Source organism: Scatophagus argus, chromosome 2, assembly GCF_020382885.2.
Source record: "Scatophagus argus isolate fScaArg1 chromosome 2, fScaArg1.pri, whole genome shotgun sequence".
NCBI lineage: Eukaryota > Metazoa > Chordata > Actinopteri > Scatophagidae > Scatophagus > Scatophagus argus.
The window spans coordinates 24,843,640-24,864,692 of NC_058494.1; the positions used below are offsets into that span (position 1 = coordinate 24,843,640).

Here is a 21,053-nt window from a genome sequence, read left to right on the forward strand (position 1 = left end):
TCCTGACATCTTCAGCTGCATCTGGTGTCTCTGTCCATCCCACAAGCCCCTTCTCACGGATGTCCTGAACCCCTGGCTGTTGTTCTACTGCAGTTTCACACCTAACTGATGATCTTGTCCCACCCGTTGAATTTACTTGTGCCCCACAAAATTCAGAGTTTTGCCAACAATTTGTGGCCTGGAGATGAAACTCAGATTCCAATAAAGTTTGGATGCTGTGTGAAACAGAAATAAAAACAGAATATCAGCTACCGAGCTCAATCAGTTACCGAGCTCATGTAGTGATATCCTTTGTACAGTCATGTGTTTGACAAAGCCGTGAACCTTGTGAACGGCTGAGCATTGCGAGGATGCTCCTTTCATACCCAGTCGTGATCATCGTCATGTGGCTGGCATGAAATTCAGAATGAGCATATAGTACTGAAAAGTAATGAGGTTGATGAGGTAAATATACTGTCTTCAATTAAATGACCAAATTATCACATTCCGTTTCATGTTTGACACAGCACCCCGAGTTTTTTGGGAATCTGAATTGTAAATTATGCTTTTTATTCTACGTTAACAGGGGGAAATCCGACCAACAACTGAACTGTATAAAATCCGCTAACTTTCCTCAGCTGAATGCATTCGCTGTAGCGTGTACGCACCAATAATCACTGGGTCATTTACACAACACTGATGTAATACTGCACTAACTTAACACAGTAGTCATGGCTAGAAAATCACCCAACGCTGACCCAGTGTTGAGTGATAATTTTTATATTACTCTTGAGTTATTTACTCAGTTTGAAACAAGGCTGCAAACTGCTGGAATCCACTCCTGCTCTTTGTGACAGATTGTGACGAATATCATTTCTGTGTCATTTGCTGCCTTGAATGTTGGATGCATGTTGTTTTGTACACTTGACAAAACATTCTGTGACAGTTTCAAGGTAAAACTTGAGCTTATTGTGTTTAACACTCAATAAAAACTACCCATAGTGCATCAGTGCTATGTTTCTTCGTCAGTTCTGACCCAGTGATTTTTAGTGTGAAAGAAGCTATTTGAATGTCACTCTAGACTAGGAAATATCGGCAACTTTGCCCAGATCGTCCCCCCATATCACCCCTCCGCCCGCACGTATCTCAGTAATCCTGACGCTGGTAGCCGCCGGTGCCGTCGAAGGCCCCATCGCTGTTGGCCTGACCCCCTCCTCCTGGGCTCTCCAGGTCGTCCCCACCAAAGGAGGTGTAAGGGGCTCCGCCTGCGTCCTGGCTGGGGTCCGTGTAATCCTGGGAGAAGAGGGCCGAGTCGGCCCCCAGCTTGTACCTCTGGAAGGCCAGGAAGGACTGACCCGCCTTGGGGGACGGAGGGATCGGAGATGGAAGGTGACAGGAAAGCAAAGAGGACAAAAAGGTGTGAAGAAATGGACAGAAGTGGAAGCACAGATGCAGGAGTGTTAGAGCAGAAGGTTTGAGAGAAGAGACAGAGAACAAAGCGATTAGTTGGCCTGCAAAGCTTATTACTAGAAGTGAGTCATTTAGTCAGCAAGAGCAAGTTAGTTCTACAGGTAGCAGTGCAAGAAGCCTGTTTAGTCGTTGTTTAGCTCCTTAATGAGGAACACCACCTCAGCGCCACTCCAGTCCACAGCGGGTGGGGACCAAGCAATTTAACTGTGTCTTTGTGCTTTATTAAACAGATGAGGTCCTGCACCGTAAAACAACACAAATCTCTTTTTTTTGTCAGCACTTAGAGATGTTTAAAGAAAATGTGAAATTAAACAGTTAAAACTGTCTCAGTCAGTCTCAGTTACAAAAAACAACTAATCTACCTACTAATCTTAATTAAACAGTCAAAGAGGGGGAAGAGTGGACACACGCTTTGAAACATAAAACTGGAGAAAAACATTTTTTCACATTAGTTAGCTGGAGCCAGCAGCTGGTTAGGTTAGCTTAGCTTAGCATGAAGAGAGGAACCGGATAGTGTGGGTTTGTCTGAAGGTAACAAAATCCACCTCTCAGCATCTCTAAACTTGTTTGACCCTGTCATGTCATGATGTGATTGTCGGCTCACTACAGCGTGCTGTGGTTTTTTACACTATTTTTTGTACAAATTAAACAAATGAGATATAATACACTTCAGCGGTGCTGACAGCCAGACAAAGCTGTCCTCCTGTTCTCCAAGTTTCATACTCAAAAGTGTGGGCGGTATCAGTCATCTCATCTCAGGAAAGCCAAGTGCACTTACGAAAATACTGAATTGTCCTTTTAAAGTATGGAGTCTAAAGACAGAATGCTCTGAATACTAAATCAAGACAAAATCCAAGTGAAATCCAAAACTTTAATGCAAGGCACTCTGATGATGAAATCGATACATGAAATTGTGACTTTATCACTGACTTTGACCCGTACAGTGAAAAGATAAAGCACTCATCACTCTGTAAGCTTCATGTGAATGAGGAGAAGTTTCCTGTTCTGTAAATCAAGACTACTGCACCTGCAAGGACCTGCAGGTTCAAACTTAACCCTGTCCAACACACGAGTCTCTCTAGGTTCGTATCTTAAAATTTAATGATGAACATTCAATTTGCAAGTTTTTCTTTTCTTATCCTTTGACTTCTTTTTCCTATCAAAATTTCAAAAAGACATGAAGATGTAATATTAGTTTGTGGTTAGGAACATTTTAATTCCAGTGTGCGGGGAGGATTTCATTCTAAAACAGATTACAGAAAATTTAAGGAGGCGTTCAAGACCAGAAATCTCAGCCTTTGGCGATGCAATTGTTGAATCATGCATATTGATCAACAACTGAATCAACCCACCTGCACATAAATTATCATTATAATGTGTTGTGGTCAGGAAATAAGTTATTGAACTCTGGTAGACATTAAAAGACATTAAGCAACATCTTACTCGCAGCAACTGTTCTTCTTACTGCTGGATTAAAAATACACTCACTTCCAGCACTATTTACTGTTACTGGGCGCCTTTACACAAGTGCAGCCACAGTCATGAACAGGAGTGTGTTGGACCGGCTGTGGAGGGTTAAGGCAGAGTCAGACAAGAGGCTGACTGGGCTGAGGGGGGAACAGCTTGGTGTACTCCTCTTCAAACGTCACGTTCTTTAACTTCTCCATAGAGAAAAGAGTCTGAGCGCCCTGTTGGAACAACATCCACACACTCATGAGTTCGCCTGTACGTACGTTCAAGCTAACATGTTCACACGCATCTGAGTGCTAACCAAAAAGAAGAAGGTGGAGGAAAATCTTATGTATTCAGTCTTCTCTGGCCATCCATCCATCCACCCATCCATCATATCATGTGATACTATGCACCTGTGAGGTGTGCAGGCTCTTACCCAGGTGAAGATGGAGAAGAAGGAGAAGGTAATGGCTGCCCGAGCAGCATCTCCTCCCTCCCTCAATGGGTTGTCCTCATGTTTGGTGACCTGCCACTGGTTTGCCAAGAAACAGAAACCCACAAACCACATGAAGGACCAGAATGCTGGAAAGAGAGACAAGTAAAGAGACAGTGTCAAAATAAATTTAACATGAAGCCAGCCTTTCCCTTCCAGTGAAGGGAAATCTTAATGCTTCAGCACACCAAGACATTTTGGACAATGCTATGCTTCCAACTTTGTGCCAACAGTTTGTTGAAGGCCCTTTTCTATTCCAGCATGACTGTGCCCCAGTGCACAAAGCAAAGCTCCATAAAGACATGGTTGGATGAGTTTGGTGTGGAAGAACTTGACTGGCCCACACAGAGTCCTGACCTCAACCCCATCCAACACCTTTGGGATGAACTGGAACGGAGATTGTGAGCCAGGCCTTTTGGTCCAACATCAGTGTGTGACCTCACAAATGCTCTACTGCATGAATGGGCACAAATTCCCACAGAAACACTCCAACATGTTGTGGAAAGCCTTCACAGAAGAGTGGAAGCTGTTAGAGCTGCAAAGCTGTCTGTGTGTTTAGAATGAGGTGTCATTAAAGTCCCTGTTGGTGTGATGGTCAGGTGGCCCATTACTTTTGTAGCTTCAGGCCTAGTGCAGTGATAAAATTGTATATCATCATTCTCACAATGAAGAAAACATGAATTACATCCAAAACCAGATATAATTCTGTCCTGCTGGGTAGGTGTCACATTGAGAGGAGAAATGAGAGGGAAAGCTGTGAAGGGATTCATAGTTCATCCCATCACATATATTGCAGTTCGAAATGTGGCAGTGTGGGAGACATCCAGGTCCAATCAGGACACGTTCCAGATGCTCCCTTGTTTCAGGAAAGCACAAAGCATTTCATATTGCATCACAGAGGTAGTAGGAGGAAGAGAGGGAGACAGAAAGTGTATGAGTGATGAAAATAAGGAAGGAGATTCTTGTATGTGACAGGAACGGCCTCATTAACCGACTCAACACTTGACGATCCTGTCATCATGTCTGAGTTGAGTGCAGAGAAGGAGAGGAAGCCTAATGCACACGGTACAGTGTGTCAGAGGCTTGTTAGTGCCAGAAGAGTACTCCTCGACTTATTATCCCTCTCACACCCCTTCTCCTTTTGTTGTGATGATAACCTAACTACCAATCTCTGCAATCTCAGAAATGTCTTCCTTTTCACAGCCGCTCTGAGGGTGGGATTAGTTTTGATTAGCTGGGGAAAATCTATCTCGGAAAAAGGGAATAAAGGATGTTCTCTGAACTTTGTAACCTGATATACATTATGTAGACAAATGTATTCAGACACATCTCTTTGTGGGGCTGTTTCTCAGAGGTTGGGCTCGGCCCCTGACTTCCAGTGAAGGGAATCTTAATGCTTCAGACATTTTGGACAATCCTATGTTTCCAACTTTGCTAGGTGCCTCAGTGCTTTTGTCTGTATAGTGTAGCTCAATTGCAAGAAAAGTACCTTGACCACATACCCCAATACACTGCAGTCTGGTAGCACAAAACTACTGTATGTATGAGAAATGTATGCATGAAGCTGAGGGATACCATGTGTGCTACGTCAGCTTTCTATGGATGGCAAAAAAAAAGAGTTTGATGACAGCAGCAACACCAATCAGCTGTCTTTGTGTTCGTGCTATACATTCAACATTGCTTCTTTCAGCGTACAGAAGACAGTTTAGCAACAAAAAATAAGTAATCTTTTATTGTCTAAAAATTATTGTGCGCATATGACTGTTGAAAAATGCAAAGAAAAAACAGATGCTTCTCATTAACTGTCCACCGTGATCATGTGGAGTGTTATTGAGACGGAGTACGCATAGATGAAGGGCTTACCTGACAATCCGATGTCAGCCAGCACCGCCTTCTTGCGGTCTTTGACGCTGCTGATCTGGGGGAAGTAGATATCCAGAGCCAGGAAGGCAATGCAGCACAGGAAGGCCATGGAGCCCATGAAGACGCCATAATTGCAGGCGTTTTGGTTGCGGTTGAAGATGCAGAACTCCTCCACTTCGCTGGGGCGGTTGATGTAGCCCTCGTTGGCGATGCAGCCAAAGATCACGATGGAGAAGATCTGCAGGGGAGAAAAGAGGATGAGCCCATAAGAAAGGACATAAGGCAAAGAAGTCTGGACCATCAATAAAAGGATGCCGTTTAAAGACATTTGGGAGGACAGATCTGTCTCCCATTATTCATTTTATCATTAAGGGGAGCAAACATACTACAAGATCCATCATCACACATGTCAGATCCACCACTGCCTTATTTTTTACATCAACGCTCAAGAAAAGCAGCTCTTTTATCATATTCACTCCCCAATCAGCAAAAACTGTTTCTTCTAGCTGTTGAGCACATCTGAAGTGAGATACAGACGTCACTGCATGCATGTCAAATGACAAAGAAGAAAATAAAAGATGCACGACAGCAGTTTAAGGACAGGAAAATTTTGCCATTTCTGTGGTGTTTCATAGTGTCCCTTTTTGGGGACAGTAACAGTAACTCATGCTGGAATGTCCATTAATGCATGAACCTGAAATAAAATCTGGGCTGCACCTTTCAATTTTTGCATTATATATTCATTTGGAGATTATTTTCTTTATCAATCAACTAATTGCCAATAAAATATCAGAAATCAATTCATTCAACAATAGTAATTCTCACATACGAGAAGCTGGAACCAGGAAAAATAACGACACAAGAGGCAACTATCAAAAAAGTTAAGATAGATAAATCGATTTATAATTTAAATTCAAATAAAAAATATTTAAATATGCAGAAAAACCTCGACTAACCATTAATGCAGTACTAACATTATTAGAGTAATAAAAAGTAGTAACTGTAATCTTCAGTTCAAAATTGTTTTAAAGGACTCATGTCATAATAAAAGTTATGACATCATCTGAGAATTCATTTTATTTAAAAGCTTTATTAAAGCTTTGCTGGCCTTATTGCAGTTTGGATTTTATTAATTTAACTGAGTAAATGTCGGTCTTCTTTTCATTTCTGCCTTTACAAAGACTGTCTGGCATCTGCTTGCCACGATCCCACTGTTTTTTGACTCACTGGTTCAAACTCCCAGATCAGGATTGTATTTGCACACCACCTGCCTCACCCTGTTCTCCACCTGCATGTTTTAATAATACTTCATAAAAGCCCAAAAAGAATCTCTCCTGCTGTAGTCAGAGTGTATATTTAGACTGACCGGGTAATTTATGAATAAGAAAAAGCTTCAGCGTGAGGCTCTCAGCCCATAATGTCACGACAACCCTGCAGGGAGTTTCATGAATAATCCCTCATGTCTTTTTCAAACAGTTTTGTTCCGTGTGCCTCTGGGTTTTCTCTTCAAATACGCAGTCGGGCTGCGGAAAAATCCGTCTTTCTCTGTAATTCAGTCTGACAGCTCCTGAACACAATATGCTTAGTGAAGATGTTAGTGAGGGAGGACATATGCAGTTTGAAAAATAATCAGAACATTAGACATTAGTCCGCTAAAGTAGTGTAAAAACAGAATTTACCCATATATGACAATATAACAAAGACTAAGTACATTTGTTCAGATTATTTTTTGTTCCAAATTGATTGTCCTGAATTTCTTGGCTGTGTTTTCTGTTTAAATGTCAAAGTAAATTCAAGTAAAATATATTAATCGTGACCTCCAAGTGGCACAGGACTACACACTGCAGACTATATTTTAGCATCATGTAATGTTATAAACAGAACTACAGGTGCTTTGCATACCAGCATCATTACACAACAGCACACCAAGACATTTTGGACAATGCTATGCTTCCAACTTTGTGGCAACAGTTTGTTGAAGGCCCTTTTCTATTCCAGCATGACTGTGCCCCAGTGCACAAAGCAAAGCTCCATAAAGACATGGTTGGATGAGTTTGGTGTGGAAGAACTTGACTGGCCCACACAGAGCCCTGACCTCAACCCCATCCAACACCTTTGGGATGAACACTGATGAACCAACATCAATGTGTGACCTCATAAATGCTCTACTGCATGAATGGGCACAAATTCCCACAGAAACACTCCAACATGTTGTGGAAAGCCTTCACAGAAGAGTGGAAGCTGTTAGAGCTGCAAAGCTGCCTGTGCTTTTGAATGCAACATTATTAATCGGCCGTATGAAAACCTTTTTAAACCAAGCGTCTAATTTAGAAATGCATGGTACCAAGTTGAAATGTGATGTGGATTTTCTTAATTGCAAGCGTGAGCTGAAGAGGTTCGATCCTGACTAGGATCGAAGGGCAGGCGTACAGAGACAAAGCGGAGTCAGTCACATCGCAAGAAGAATTACTGTGATAGCTTCTGATCTCTCGCTCCTTTATGTCCCTCTGCATTCCTTTCTTTTCTTTATTTTCTCCTCCTGTGCTGTCTGCTTTTGCCTCGAGGAGTGGAGACACAAAGGGCTACAAAATGGAGTCAATAACAGGAGCAGGTTACTAAGATACCATCTAATTCCTCTCTCCTCTCTTCCAGTCGGTACAGCATTACAGGAACACCCTTACCAAGGCCGTAAATATGAGACCACACACACACAGTGTTAGTATTCAACCCTGCAGTGCAGTCTAGCAGTCTACTTTGTACTTCAGCTGATAACAGCGAATCACACAGCTCTATCCAACTGACAAACCCTCAGACCGAACCCCTGGGGAGCTCGTTCCGTCTGGATGAAACCAAGTGTGTTTATGTTCGCTTGCAGTCTGTGTGTGCGGATTTTGCTGTGGTGAGTGATGGACTCTGAATGTGTGTGTGTGTGTGTGTGTGTGTGTGATTGAGAGAATGCAAGAGAGACAAAGCTCGAAGTGAACCTCGGGTTGGGTAGTTTACCCAGCTTTTGTGTCTGTTTGTGTAGCCAGTGACAGCAATACAAAAGGGAGAGCATACAATAAGCTGCACATCCACTGACAGTCCGGACCACGGAGGCCAACAACAGGCCGAGCAGGAAACGGGGACGTCAGTCGTCTCTGCTGCTCCTTCCATCTTTATCTGCTTTCAGGCTCTTCTTTTCAGCGTCTGCTTCACACGTGAGAAACCACATTTTCACCGCTGACACTGAGCACTCGTCATCTGAAGCGCCAGCTGAAGCAGAATGAGAGTTTGTTAAATTTACTTGACGGGGAATTTCAAGAGTGAGCCTGGTGAGATACAATCCATTTGACTTTGTGAGGGAAAAAAGCTGAAAATCAAAGTCGCCTCGATTTGAAGGAATTCCCCGTTGCCCAAGCCTTGCTTTATCCCAGTGCTGGCCCAGTTAACACCAGTATGTGTGTAATTTGGACCTCTAAGTATTGTGTATCAGAAAAGAGATGCCTTATTAAACTTTTCATCAAGAGATATCATCAGAAAAATATTGCATCTGGCCACATTTCTGTCTGTTTTGAGACTAAATACCTGCGAAACGCATCACATTCCCATCAACATCAGCTGTACTTTGCATTTAGCGCTAACAGTCCGAATGCTAACATGCTAAATATCAGGGCGTGAGGATTGCTGTTGTGAGCAGGTTAGCAAATTGACATTAGGATTTAGCTCAAAGCACCACTGTGTCTAAACAGTTTCCCCGCTGGATTTCATGAGCCTGACTGGGTGGACCTCGGGAGATGCTCCCCCCGCAAGAAAAGTTTGCACATTTTTTTAGTTGAATGCATCAGTCTTGCACCCTTTGAGAGTAATATGAATCTAAATAAGAATGCGTAGAAAGTCTAAAACACTGAGGTAATTAACAGAAAACACTGCTGTGTACAGTCTCACAGAGCCGAGCAGGACGGCTGGCTGTAGGTTCTTTTTGACTGAGTTTTGACAGCCATACATGTTACTACCTGACGAAGTAAGGCCTGAGTCCCTTGTATTAATCAGCAATAACATGAGTAACTCTGTATATTATGGTAGATAAATGGTCATTTTGTGCTACGAGTCCCAGTCGGCAGTGGAGTCACAAACTGACCACAGATCTAATCGCCTTCTACATCACGCAGAAGGGAGACGTGGGCTGGCATTTGGAGTCTCGATGTCAAACTGGAACAGTTTGTTAGCAAGCACGCACAACCTTTCTGCTTCCCTTGCTCTCCCTCCTCTCCCTCCTTCAGCCTGGCACACTCCTCTCTCCCTGGAACGAAGGAGGAAGATAGTAACACCTCGACCCCACCGCACCCTCCATGTACCTGCAGCCTTTTTTCTCTTTAGAGAGATGATGAGGAGACGGAGGAAGGAAATGGAGGGATTGCGGCAGGCCGAGCTGGGGGGAAGCATCCGGGGCAGAAGGGGTATGGAGGCGGCTCTATTTTTAGACCGCTCGCTCCCTCCCTCTTGTCTTCTCCCAGCTCCCTTTTTACTGGCCCTGCCTCTGGCCGCGAGCATTCTTGAGAAAAACGAGCATCCAACACACACACTCGACCATATACAGCTCAGATGTGCACGGTGCTTCGCATGCCTGGCTTTCTTTAAGATCCAGGTCACAAAACACATAGTACATGTATGAAAACACACACACACACTCACTTTTGATCACATGAAGTCAGGAGGACGCCAGAATATTCTGTCTGCTCACAACAGTCGCGCAGTGAACATAAAGATGCATACACTGAAAAGTAAAGTGGCCTCTCGAAGAAATACATCTGAAAACTCCTTTCTCTTTTTAGAGATCGTGACCTGTCTGCTCGAGATAAAAAGCCGACCTTGTTGTGAGCAGTTTCATGTAGGGAACTCTAAGATTCACTTAGCACAACTTTTGAATGCGTCTGACATGTTTGATTTGCTGTAAAAGGCCACGGGATTCGGTCAAAAAATCTAATTCACCTTTGTTTAACGTCCCTCTCCCATCTCTCTCTCCTCACTGCCTGTTAATGAAGGCATGAAATGCTTGTTTCATACCATGACTGCGAGTGTTTCAGTCTACACAGAGACTATGGAACGTGCACATCTGAGTCCCTTGCTGTTCTTTTATTTGGGTAGCGAAGGGACGATGTCAACTCCTTGTAACAAGGACAGCAGGACCTGCAGGCCACTGGTGTGACACAGTTTGATTTTATGATGCTCCCCAGAGAAACTCCAGTGGGAAATAAACTCACCACCGGGGGATTATCTTTCTCTGAGTGCCTCTATGTTCCACACTCTCTCTCTTTTATTTCCTCTGTGCCTGTTCCGGTGACACAAACACCAAACACACTTACTTGAAATAAGGATCAGTTTTGGCATGACCCACTTCGCTGAAGCTGAAAACGCACATCGTCTTCGAGGTCACGATTCTATTTACTGTCACATGGTGGTGGTGGTGGATGGGGGGGATTGAATTACTGAGCTTTTTCTCTGGCTGCTGGGAGAAATCCAGCTGGAGTACGTCCTCCACATGCACATCAAATACATAACACAAGGTGTAACGGTAATCTTCCTACCATGGTGCATGTATGCCCTGTGTAAGAATACCAACTGCTCTCAGAAATGTGCAACAAATTGACATGTGAATACTTGAACTCGCTGCACCTAAACATTCCTCCCATGAAAAGTGGAGCATGTGATATGGCTTCACACATGACTCTCCTTCATACCCACCCCCACTCCTTTTTTTTCCTCTGATTCTGTCAGTATATGACTTCTTTAGGTGTGTGTGTGTGCGGCTCTCTGATCCGTAGACAGATCACAAGGCTCCTGGTGGTGATGAAAGCAGGCACTGTGAAGGACGCCACGTGGGTTTCTGATCTTGTGACCATCAGAAGTTCACTTACAAATTGCACATTAAGGATGCCGATTGCCAGAAATCTGTGCTTGTGTGCGTGTGTGTGTGCGTGTGTGTGTTCATGCATGCATGTGCTTCCTCCAGAATCTCGCCTCTCCTCTCTTTCTGACACAGGTTATCCCTCGTTCCTCTTCTTACACTAAATTTTAATAAAACAAAACTTTGGAGTGCTAGATGCAACACACACACACACACACACACACACACACACACACACACACATCATCTTATCCACTAGATTGGTCTAAATCATACCAGTCCAGTCTGGCTGCTCGTGAATGATTTAAAGGTGCTGTTGTGCAGGCTGAAAGGCCCTTTGGATCCATTGTAAAGACCAGACAATCGAGTCGGGCCTCATGTCACCCCAGTATTCATGCACTGTACCTCACACAAAGTCCTGTATTCAAACTAGCCACACATACACACACACAGGGACACACTAGACCAAACATTTTGTCCAGGTCAGTGTGACGTCAGCCTTCAACACAGTGAATAAACCATCTCTTGTGTTGAGCCGTCGACTGATTTAGAGAGCAAATTAATGTTGCCATCAAATTAATGGAACAAACTGACAGATTTTCACTGACAGTGTGACTCCACGCTGTGATCACACTTAGACAACGTCAGCTTTGACAAAGAATAAAGTCTCAGACCCAGCATTCAGACGTTTTGAAACAGGAAAAGGGATCCTATGGGGAGACAATTTGTAGGACTGAGCCTGCTTTTGTTTGGGGGATCATCCAGTATCAGCATGTAGGCAAAATAAGGCTGACCGCTTCATTAATAGAGAATATATTTACATTTTGATTTAAGAAAGTTAGATTTTAGGACATTTAGGGCTAAAGGAGAGTTAATCTGTAAGTCCAGAAATGTAAATTTAGGGTGAAGGCTGAGCAACCAAACTTACTTGCTAACACACTGTATCTTGAAATGAATGTTTGCATTAACTGACATCTGACACATCCTGTCATGTTTTATGCAGTTCAGCAGCGAACCCAAATGCAGGACACCAGGCAGCCAGGCTGAAGAAACAAAAAGCACGCTTTAATAACACGGACTGATTCCTGAGGAGCAGACTGAGGGGGGCAAAAGATACAGAAACTAAAATAAAACCATGGCAGTAAAGGCTGGACAGAAATCTGGCAAGGGACACATGCAACAAATGCAGATGAAAGAGGGAAAACACACAAGGAACTAAAAAGCTAATGAAACACAGGCAGCAGAAGACAGGTGGGGTAAAAGGACAAAGACAGGAAGTACAGAAAACATGACATGTACTTTAAAAATAAAACAGGAAACAGACTCCAAGTAACCCTAAGACTGTGACAGACGCATCCTATGGACAGAAGTAGTCAAACTATGGGGACCAGGATGTGCTGATCCACAGAGGGAACGTGACACATTAGCTGCTGCTTTTCTCGAGTGCTGACATGACTTGAAGCTGAGAAAAAGGACAGCGTTGTATAAAAAGGACAGTGGCGACGACACATGTCAAAACGCCGCCAGTTTGTGGGCTGACGAAGAAGACAGTGGGAGTGTCGTGCACGACTGGACTGACTTCTGGGTATATTTAAATGTGATTTAAAGGTCCACATATAAAGTTTTGGTGAAAATGAAAAAACTTTACGTTTCAAATTGAGGCACGAAAACAGAAAACACAAGACGTAACCAAAGTATGTTCAAAACAAACTAGCTTATATGAAGTGCCTTCAGATGTGTCTCCTTCCTAGTCACACTGTTGGTGTGGCACTCATTTGTACTCATGGAAAGTGGCAAAAGTGGGTGTGTTCAAACTACTTTTCAACTCCACTGCGACTTTGGTAAGAAATTATCGTGTAGAGTCCCACCATACTTGTCTGACAGGTGGGAAGAAGGTTTCATGCGCTGCTCAACCGTCCAACAAGCACTTTAGCTGGAGATTTCACATTAAGGACACAGCATTCAGCCTGCCAACCTCCACACCTTTCCTTCACCCAGTTCCTTACCGATGTCAAGTGATTAAAGCAGAAGAAATGGACAACAAAGGCACAGGAGAAAATGATTCTGGATCCTCTACAGAAACAAACAGAAACAAACAGAAAATTGTTGATTTACTGGGGTTTGTGTGTGAGCTGCTGTCAGAAGCAAATGAAAACATTATTCCAGAAAAACAAGATCGATGTGACAGAGACAAATGATGCTCGCTACACAAGTCAACACAAAGTTAGCTGGACTGCTGGAGGATATTTTATACTGTGTATGTGTGTGAGAAAAGAGTGTGTGTGTGTGTGTGTGGGCTTATTGTCTGCTGCAGCATGTTGGCCTGGACTGGCTACACCTGATTGCTGCTGTCACCATGGCAGCAGCTGCTCGTGTAATGAGAGAGAAAGAGAAGTGATAGAGAGAGGAGACCTTGTCAAAGCACAAATTCAAGGAGAGCCACTGCAGCACCAAGGGGACACAATGAGACACACAGACAGACACAGTCCCAAGTCCAGGACACGGCAGCACTCGCATCCACAAATTTACACTCATCGATTCTGCTCTCCTCGACATGCCTCTCTGTTTTGTTTTGGGTTTTGTTTATTTTTTTCACTTGGATGTCCCTCACCATTTGAATTTGGGAGGCAGTTGGTGGGAACACGATCAGACGACTGGTTACAAACAAAGTTGTACCTCTGCTACGAAACAGACGGTTGCTCAATCTCGTCAAGCCGAGCATAATGGAATCAAGAGAGAGCGGAGCTGCAGTCTGGACTGGTGGTCATTCGGTTGCTTCTGCATGTGATTTTGACCAGCATATGACAGACTCATTGAGCTTGAAGAGCAGTTTCACTAAGATGTCATATTAATCCTTAAGTACGGCACCAATGTGTTTATCTTATGGGACTCACATTAGAATTTACAGCACAAACACATAACAGAGAAGATTAACAGAAAGAGAAGTGGCAACAAACCCTAACTTCATCATAAAATTTCAAAATAAAGGAACAAATGGATACTTGGTATTCAGGAATCCCTCCAGGCCTGTACAGTTATTGGGGAAACGCTTGCGAATGGAAGCTTAACTGGGAGACTCGACTCCTGATCTCTTGAGAAGACCTGAAGAAGACTTCACTAGACTTCCACTAGAAATTGTACAGTGGCATTACAGTGTGAAGCTTCTTCCCTCACAAACAATCTTCTACAGACAAGTTTTGTTTTAGACTATTATCAAGTTACAGTCCACGTATGTTGCCAGCATTGATGCCTCAGTTCAGAGTCACTTCTACAGTTCAGAAAATAGTCTAAAACAAAACTTGTCTGTCCAACTCATTTTTCACAGTCACGGTTTCCGTTTGCATATGGAGCATAGAGGAGGTAGGTGCAGCAGCTGTAACAGGCTGAGGCAGACAACACACAATGCAATAAAGTAAATCCCTGCATTCAGTCTGCTTTATTTTAGTTGACACTGATCCATTAAATATATGCCCAGACAGGCCCCAATACCGATCAGCAGGATCGATTCGGGACCTCTTCATGTGGACTTGATAATAAGCAAACTACTCTTTGTTAAAGCCTGTTGCTATTGATCAGAGGTTTGGAACCACAGTGAGGCAATTCTTCACATCGTGATAATGACACAGTAACTGGGAACAGCATGTTATCCTCTCTTCTTTTAACTCACTGACTTCATCACAAAACGTGTGAACACAAAACGGCTTCAGCCATTGGCTGTGACCGCGCTGCATGCCGGTTGATCATTTGGTCCGCAGTGTAAACGTGCTGGGTGTGGATGGCTCACTCATGAGTATACCACTAAACAAATCACTTCAGCAAACATCCACAAGGGATTTTGAGCGACGTCTTCAACAGGAGCAAGTTGAAGAAGTTGCATGTTTGTTATAATTCGCACAGATGAAACAACAATACTGTGGCCTCCTACAGATGAAGGCTGACTAGATGTTCACTGTATGATGGACTTCCAGATGCCAATCGTTTGCTGGTTCTGGCTTCTTAAATGTGAGGAGCTGATTGTGTCAGACATGACAGTAAACTGAACTTCTTTGAATCTTTGGTCTGTCTTTTCACCTTGAGCTGTTTTTTTCCTGTGGTTTTTTCACCAAACCAGCAACAACAACAACAACAACAAAAACTAGCCCTCCTACCAGCTCCTGCTCTGTCCCAATGATGCAGCCTTCCTTTAACTAAAGTTACATGAACTGGAATCAGACACACATGCTTCTAATCCGGCAGTGCAAACACAGACAAACAAGATTCAGAAGCAATCGGTGATTGGTTAAATGCAGAGAAGTAATTTCCCAGCTTGGGATTAATAAAGTATATATATATAAAGTAAATATATATACACATAATTAGGCATCATCTGGGTGAGGTTTATGACAGAAGACAATCCATCCTCATTGCAGTGTGCTGACAAATCAGTGGAGGGCTCGTGGACTCACTGACACTGACCAGCCAAATACCGAACTGAATTAACAATCCTAGTTGACACACAACTACGCGTTACTCTGGGCTCATTTGTAACAGTTTAGAGCAAAAACAGAGGCAGGCTTACTTGGATCTGCAGACATACAGGACATGTTTGCAATGTGGAGACTGTGAGACAGAAAGGCATTCGCACAATGCAAATGTGGAACTTGCATATTAAAGTAGCTTTCAAACTCAAACTGTGGATTGTGACATGTTGGCTCTAACAAACTGTGAGTGTTTGTGTGTGAGTGTGTTCCTGTTTTACATGGAGCTGACACAATGCACTGCAGAGTGTGTGTTGGTGCCCCTAATCTCCCCGACCTCTGACATGCTTCTCATCATCACAGCTAAATTTAAAATGTTAACCCAAATGTTTGAGTTTTCTTCAGCAGCTCGGTTAGCGATTAAAATAGTTTATTTAGTCTGTTTTGAAATGTTCCAGATGCTGTTAAAAAAATCTCATGTAAGAGAAGCCGACTTTTGGTGAACTGTAAGATGAAAGGGAACGTTTTGAACCACTGCCAGCATTTCCAGGACAGACAGTGACACCGAAAGAGAGGACATGTTGGCTACTTCTGTTCTAAGTACAGAAAATGTTCCCTTGTCTGCGTACGTGCCGAGTTAAATGGTGAACTTGGTCTGATAATTCACGCAGCGAGCCGACAGAAACTCTGCTTTGTGCACGTTTGGCTTCAGAAAGCAAAGCGAAATCAGCACAAATCTGAAGTAAACACCGTGTTTACGTACATAACGATTCCATAAAAGTTTTAAGCTGCTCTGGTGAGAACCCAAATCCTTTAACAACAGCAGAAATTAAAAATATATATATATATATATATATATATGCTCAAAGCAAAAAAAAAAAAAATGAACACCAAACTTCAAAGTAATCTCTTTTAAAGACAGATCAAAACCAGAACCGCAGGCATAAAGATGTCATCACAACTTTACAAGACAGGTTGACCGCGTTTGGTTTAGTTTACCAAATAAATTTAATCAGCACTACGTTTTTTTACTAGACTGAGTCCCCGAGGCCGAATCTCTCCACCTCCACACACAGCCCTCGCAAGTCGGAAGAAGTGGGAGATGGAGAGAAAGAGAGAAAAGGGAGGGCAGGCCATCATTCATAAACTGCTCTCTCCCCTCATCATTTCGGCCATGTAAATCCATCCATCCCAGCCCGTCTCTCCCTCTCTGATGCACGCGAACACACACACTCACACATTTCATGTTCCCCATCGCCAAATGTTATAAGTGCTGATAGTTTCCTCCCACACAATCCACAGCAAACTGAGTTTTGGCACCATCACGCAATGACGTCACAGCTCAGGCTGTGGTGGTTACCATGGAGACACGCTGTTGCTCTGGTGACACCTAGGGGGCGAGGCATCTCACGGGGGCCAATAAAATCACTCCTTACCTGTGTGTCTGCAGGTTTGTCTTTATTATTATTGTTATTATTATTCCTCGCCGGCATCCATCTTACCGTACTTCTCAAAGTGCAGGGCACTGAGGACAATAACGTGTGGTTAGAGGAGTGGAACGTGAAACTAATAACAGCGACAACACTTCTGATGACTAATTCAGCAGTTTAGGAAGAAAAACAACAAACATTTGCTGTTTCCAGCTTGTAAGATGTGAGATCTGCTTCTTTTGTATGTTTCATTGCATCGTAAAAGGAATATTTTTGAGACTGACCTGGTGATTCAAAGACCTCATCGAACACTCTGGGAGTTGCCAGTTTCTTTTTCGCTATTTTCTGGTATTTTAGAGCAAATAATTAAGCCCTTTTTAGTTTAATGATTTGTTCTGCTGTGTAATCTAATGTTAAAAATAATGAAGCTCATGCCAAATTAAAACGAAACACAAAATGCTTCATCACGTTAATATAGTGAGTACATGTGTGCATCTTTATGTGCAACCAAAGACCTCATAACTCTAAGAAAACTAGACCTGATGCTGAAGTCTTACGTGTTCCATCTGCCACACATTTCTCGCCTTCCCAAGCTACTGGGAGGTAAAGGGCTAACACACTCACAAACCATGGTATTTTCACACTTCTTTGATGGGGTTTAGATTAAGTTAGTAATTCACTATCAGTCACACTTTTAGCCTCAGTCACAAGGGATGGAAATAGGACCATAGTGTGACAGTGCTGGATGGTTTACTGAAGAAAGAAGTAAAACTACTCTCTATCATTCCTTGGTCTATTTTATGCACATTTCAGCCAAAAAAAAAACAACTTTAGTGTTCATTTAATTTTGACTTGGTATGTAATTTTAAAGTATATATCAGCACAACCGCCTGCTGGCAAAACTTTCCTGGAAAGTATAATTTATGAATCCACCTGTTTCTTAATCCTTTCAGTGCAAAAGGCTCTTGGTGTTATTTAAGGACATGCACACAGTCCCATAAATAAGGAATAATCTCAACTGTGTGACTTTCTGCTGTGAAGTGGGAACACTGCAAAGAGTGACCTTCTCTTCATGTTTTAAGCACTGCCTAACAGAACGAACTGAACGTGCTGCAGGGCTGCAAAAGGAAACACACAGGAGATACGCTTTTTATCTTCTGTGTGCATTTCACCCAGCAAACTTAAAGAGTAACTTTACACACTTCTTATCAACAAGTGTAAACAATGTGATGAAGAGGTGGATTCACACACAGGAAGCACAACCTGCAGAGCGTGGTCACATCTCGATCTAATCACCGTCAAAAAGAGAAACAAAGAGCAGCTTTTTCACAGAGAACATCACTTGACAAGATTTATAGGAAGCTACATGTGACTTATTAAAATGTTGGTGGACGTCATCATGAAGTACTTCTGCAGCCACAAACTCACTTTTATGTGAGGAGAAATCAAAGAGGCTTTCAGCCTATATTACATTTTGGCAAAGAAATTGACCTTAAGTGTCATTTATTTAACCAGAAGTATGGATGTACAGCTAAAAAAAGGAGAGAGACAAAGGAAAGGAGTGGCATAGACTCTGCTTGATGCCCCCTAATGGAAAAAAAATATTAATCTTTTAATTCTCCTTTAGTGGTATTTACTGTGCTGTGTCTGTCTCCTCTGCTTTTTGGTGTACACTATATAGACAAAAGTATTGGGCCACCTGTCAGTCACACCAACAGGGACTTTAATGGCATCGCATTCTAAATACACAGAGAGGGAAGGCTGTCCACAACATGTTGGAGTGTTTCTGTGGGAATTTGTGCCTATTCATGCAGTAGAGCATTTGTGAGGTCACACACTGATGTTGGACCAAAAGGCCTGGCTCACAATCTCCGTTCCAGTTCATCCCAAAGGTGTTGGATGGGGTTGAGGTCAGGACTCTGTGTGGGCCAGTCAAGTTCTTCCACACCAAACTCATCCAACCATGTCTTTATGGAGCTTTGCTTTGTGCACTGGGGCACAGTCATGCTGGAATAGAAAAGGGCCTTCAACAAACTGTTGCCACAAAGTTGGAAGCATAGCATTGTCCAAAATGTCTTGGTATGCTGAAGCATTAAGATTTCCCTTCACTGGATGTCAGGGGCCCAAACCCTGAAAAACAGCCCCATAAAGAGGGGTGTCTGCATACTTTTGTCTAAATAGTGAATATCAGTATTCCTTATCTCAAAAAAGTCATACAGAAAACAGAAAATTAATTTCATAATGACCATAACATACTTCATGGCATTCATATGGAATTTTCGGTCTGCGTTGGTTTCACATTCCTCTTAAAAACGAACACTTCTATGGATGGAGTGGCCACCAGGAGCTCTGAGACCTTTAGGGACGTCTGTTGCCTTCTGTTTACTGTCCTTCCTAAAAGTGCTTCCTGTTGCTATCCCTCTTCATTAGTGCTCCTCCTCCTCCTAGGGGAGGGGAGGGTGGGCAGATATTATGAAATTATTTGTTATGAAATCCTTGAAGTGTGCCTCAGTGTGCTTATTCAAACATATAGTTGCAGACTAATATATTATCAGAGAGGAGGACAATAAATGTAATAAACAGAACCAATCAGGACCAATTCTGGGTCTACATCAGCCTAATGTAAACTCCATATTGGGTAATATAGACATACAATATCAAGAACATATAAACAATATTGTTATTTAGTAGCCTAATGATAATTTGGTACTGAAAAATAAAACACCATAAAGCAGGAAGTGGTGTTCATTATTTCTCACTGACATGAACCCTGCCTGGGCCATATTTAGATGAGAAAATAATTACAAGGTAATCCAAATCTACATCTGATTCAAGTGGCCTACGTAGCTAAGAACGAACAAACTTGAGTATAATTATTTTTCTGTCTCACTCACCCAAGACACTATGCGGAGAATAGTCTGAGGCTGCTGGAAGAAGGTGACGGGGTCGAAGGCTCCTCCGGCTTTCCCGGCTCCGTATGCCTGCATCCCCTCCATGGTCCTCCCCCTCTCTGCACAGCCTCCACTCTGGTCCTCCCCTCCTTCCCCGCTGCTGGTTCAAAGGCACAGGGTGTGTGGAGCACCGGGCAACCGACACGGAAAATCCCCGAATCTGCTCCTACTGCTGTCACTACCAGGCTACTGTCACTGCTGCAGCAAGGATGGATGCTGAGGTCTCGCTTGGCTCCTCAGCGCACAGCCTCTCGTGTTCCCTCTCGTTGTTTTTAATTTCACCTCTAAATTCCCTGTTGTCCTCTCTCGATATCCGGCCAGAGGAAGCTGAAGGCTGTGCCAGTGTTGTGATGATGCTCTCTCCCTCTCTGGGCGCAGGAGCCGGTGGCGAATACGTGAACGCGCCTCCGTTGTCACGCCTCGGACCGAGCGCTCCTTAAACGCCCCGCCCCCTCGTATAAACGCAGCAAGCGCGCGCACTTGTTTTGCTTGGGACGCGCGCGCGTGCTCGCGCACAGGATCGCCACGAGAAGTCAAGCGCTTTCCCATTTGTTTGAGGGGCTTTTCCTCCTTAAGCAGACAGCAGAGAGAGAAGACGGTGAAAACTATTCAACCAGAATATGATATCCAATAAAGTTATATAACCACATTGTCTCTCAGTGTGTTGAAATGTACGTTAGTATAAATTCGGACTGCATTTTCTCCGAAAACCACTATAACAATTTAATTATTAATTTGAACGTGAAACAGTAAAGTTACAAAGGCCACAGAAACTACCTCCATGTCAAAATAACTGATTTGGTGGTTTTGAGGCAACAAAGTCTGCCCTCTGGTGGTCTTATCGGTTTTTGGTTTTAATTGTCAGGTTATTAGTGCCAAAAACGAGCCTTTCAGACAGTTCTTTCCCCCAGCCTATGTACTATCGTTCCAAACCAACGAACTGGGGCCGTGGTTGGCATTTCAATATGGGTTACTGTACTATAAGCAGCGGCAATTGTACACAGATGAAGACAACTTTCCTGAGAGACATGCTCAGGAGAAAAGTTATCCCCTTCTGGTTGACGTCCTCAC

The 21,053-nt window shown here is 43.2% G+C and overlaps 1 protein-coding gene across 3 annotated transcripts; it reads right to left on the minus strand.

Moving 5' to 3' along the window:
* Nucleotides 1-837: 837 nt before the first annotated feature.
* LOC124050620 (synaptogyrin-1-like) lies at nt 838-20,447 on the minus strand. 3 transcript variants are annotated; one of them, XR_006841664.1, is made up of 5 exons: nt 19,926-20,442; nt 5,258-5,495; nt 3,338-3,483; nt 2,938-3,137; nt 1,203-1,338 (listed from the first exon to the last, which is right to left on the minus strand). XR_006841664.1 is itself a non-coding variant. In XM_046373345.1 (4 exons), the coding sequence occupies exons 1-4, from the start codon at nt 20,025-20,027 to the stop codon at nt 1,126-1,128; spliced, it is 699 nt and encodes a 232-aa protein (XP_046229301.1). In that variant the 5' UTR covers nt 20,028-20,447; the 3' UTR covers nt 838-1,125. The 3 variants fall into 3 exon arrangements, 2 of the variants coding, with proteins under 2 accessions (XP_046229301.1, XP_046229310.1); XM_046373345.1 differs by lacking the exon at nt 2,938-3,137 and having other exon boundaries at nt 838-1,338; nt 19,926-20,447; XM_046373354.1 differs by lacking the exon at nt 1,203-1,338 and having other exon boundaries at nt 1,345-3,137.
* Nucleotides 20,448-21,053: the final 606 nt, after the last annotated feature.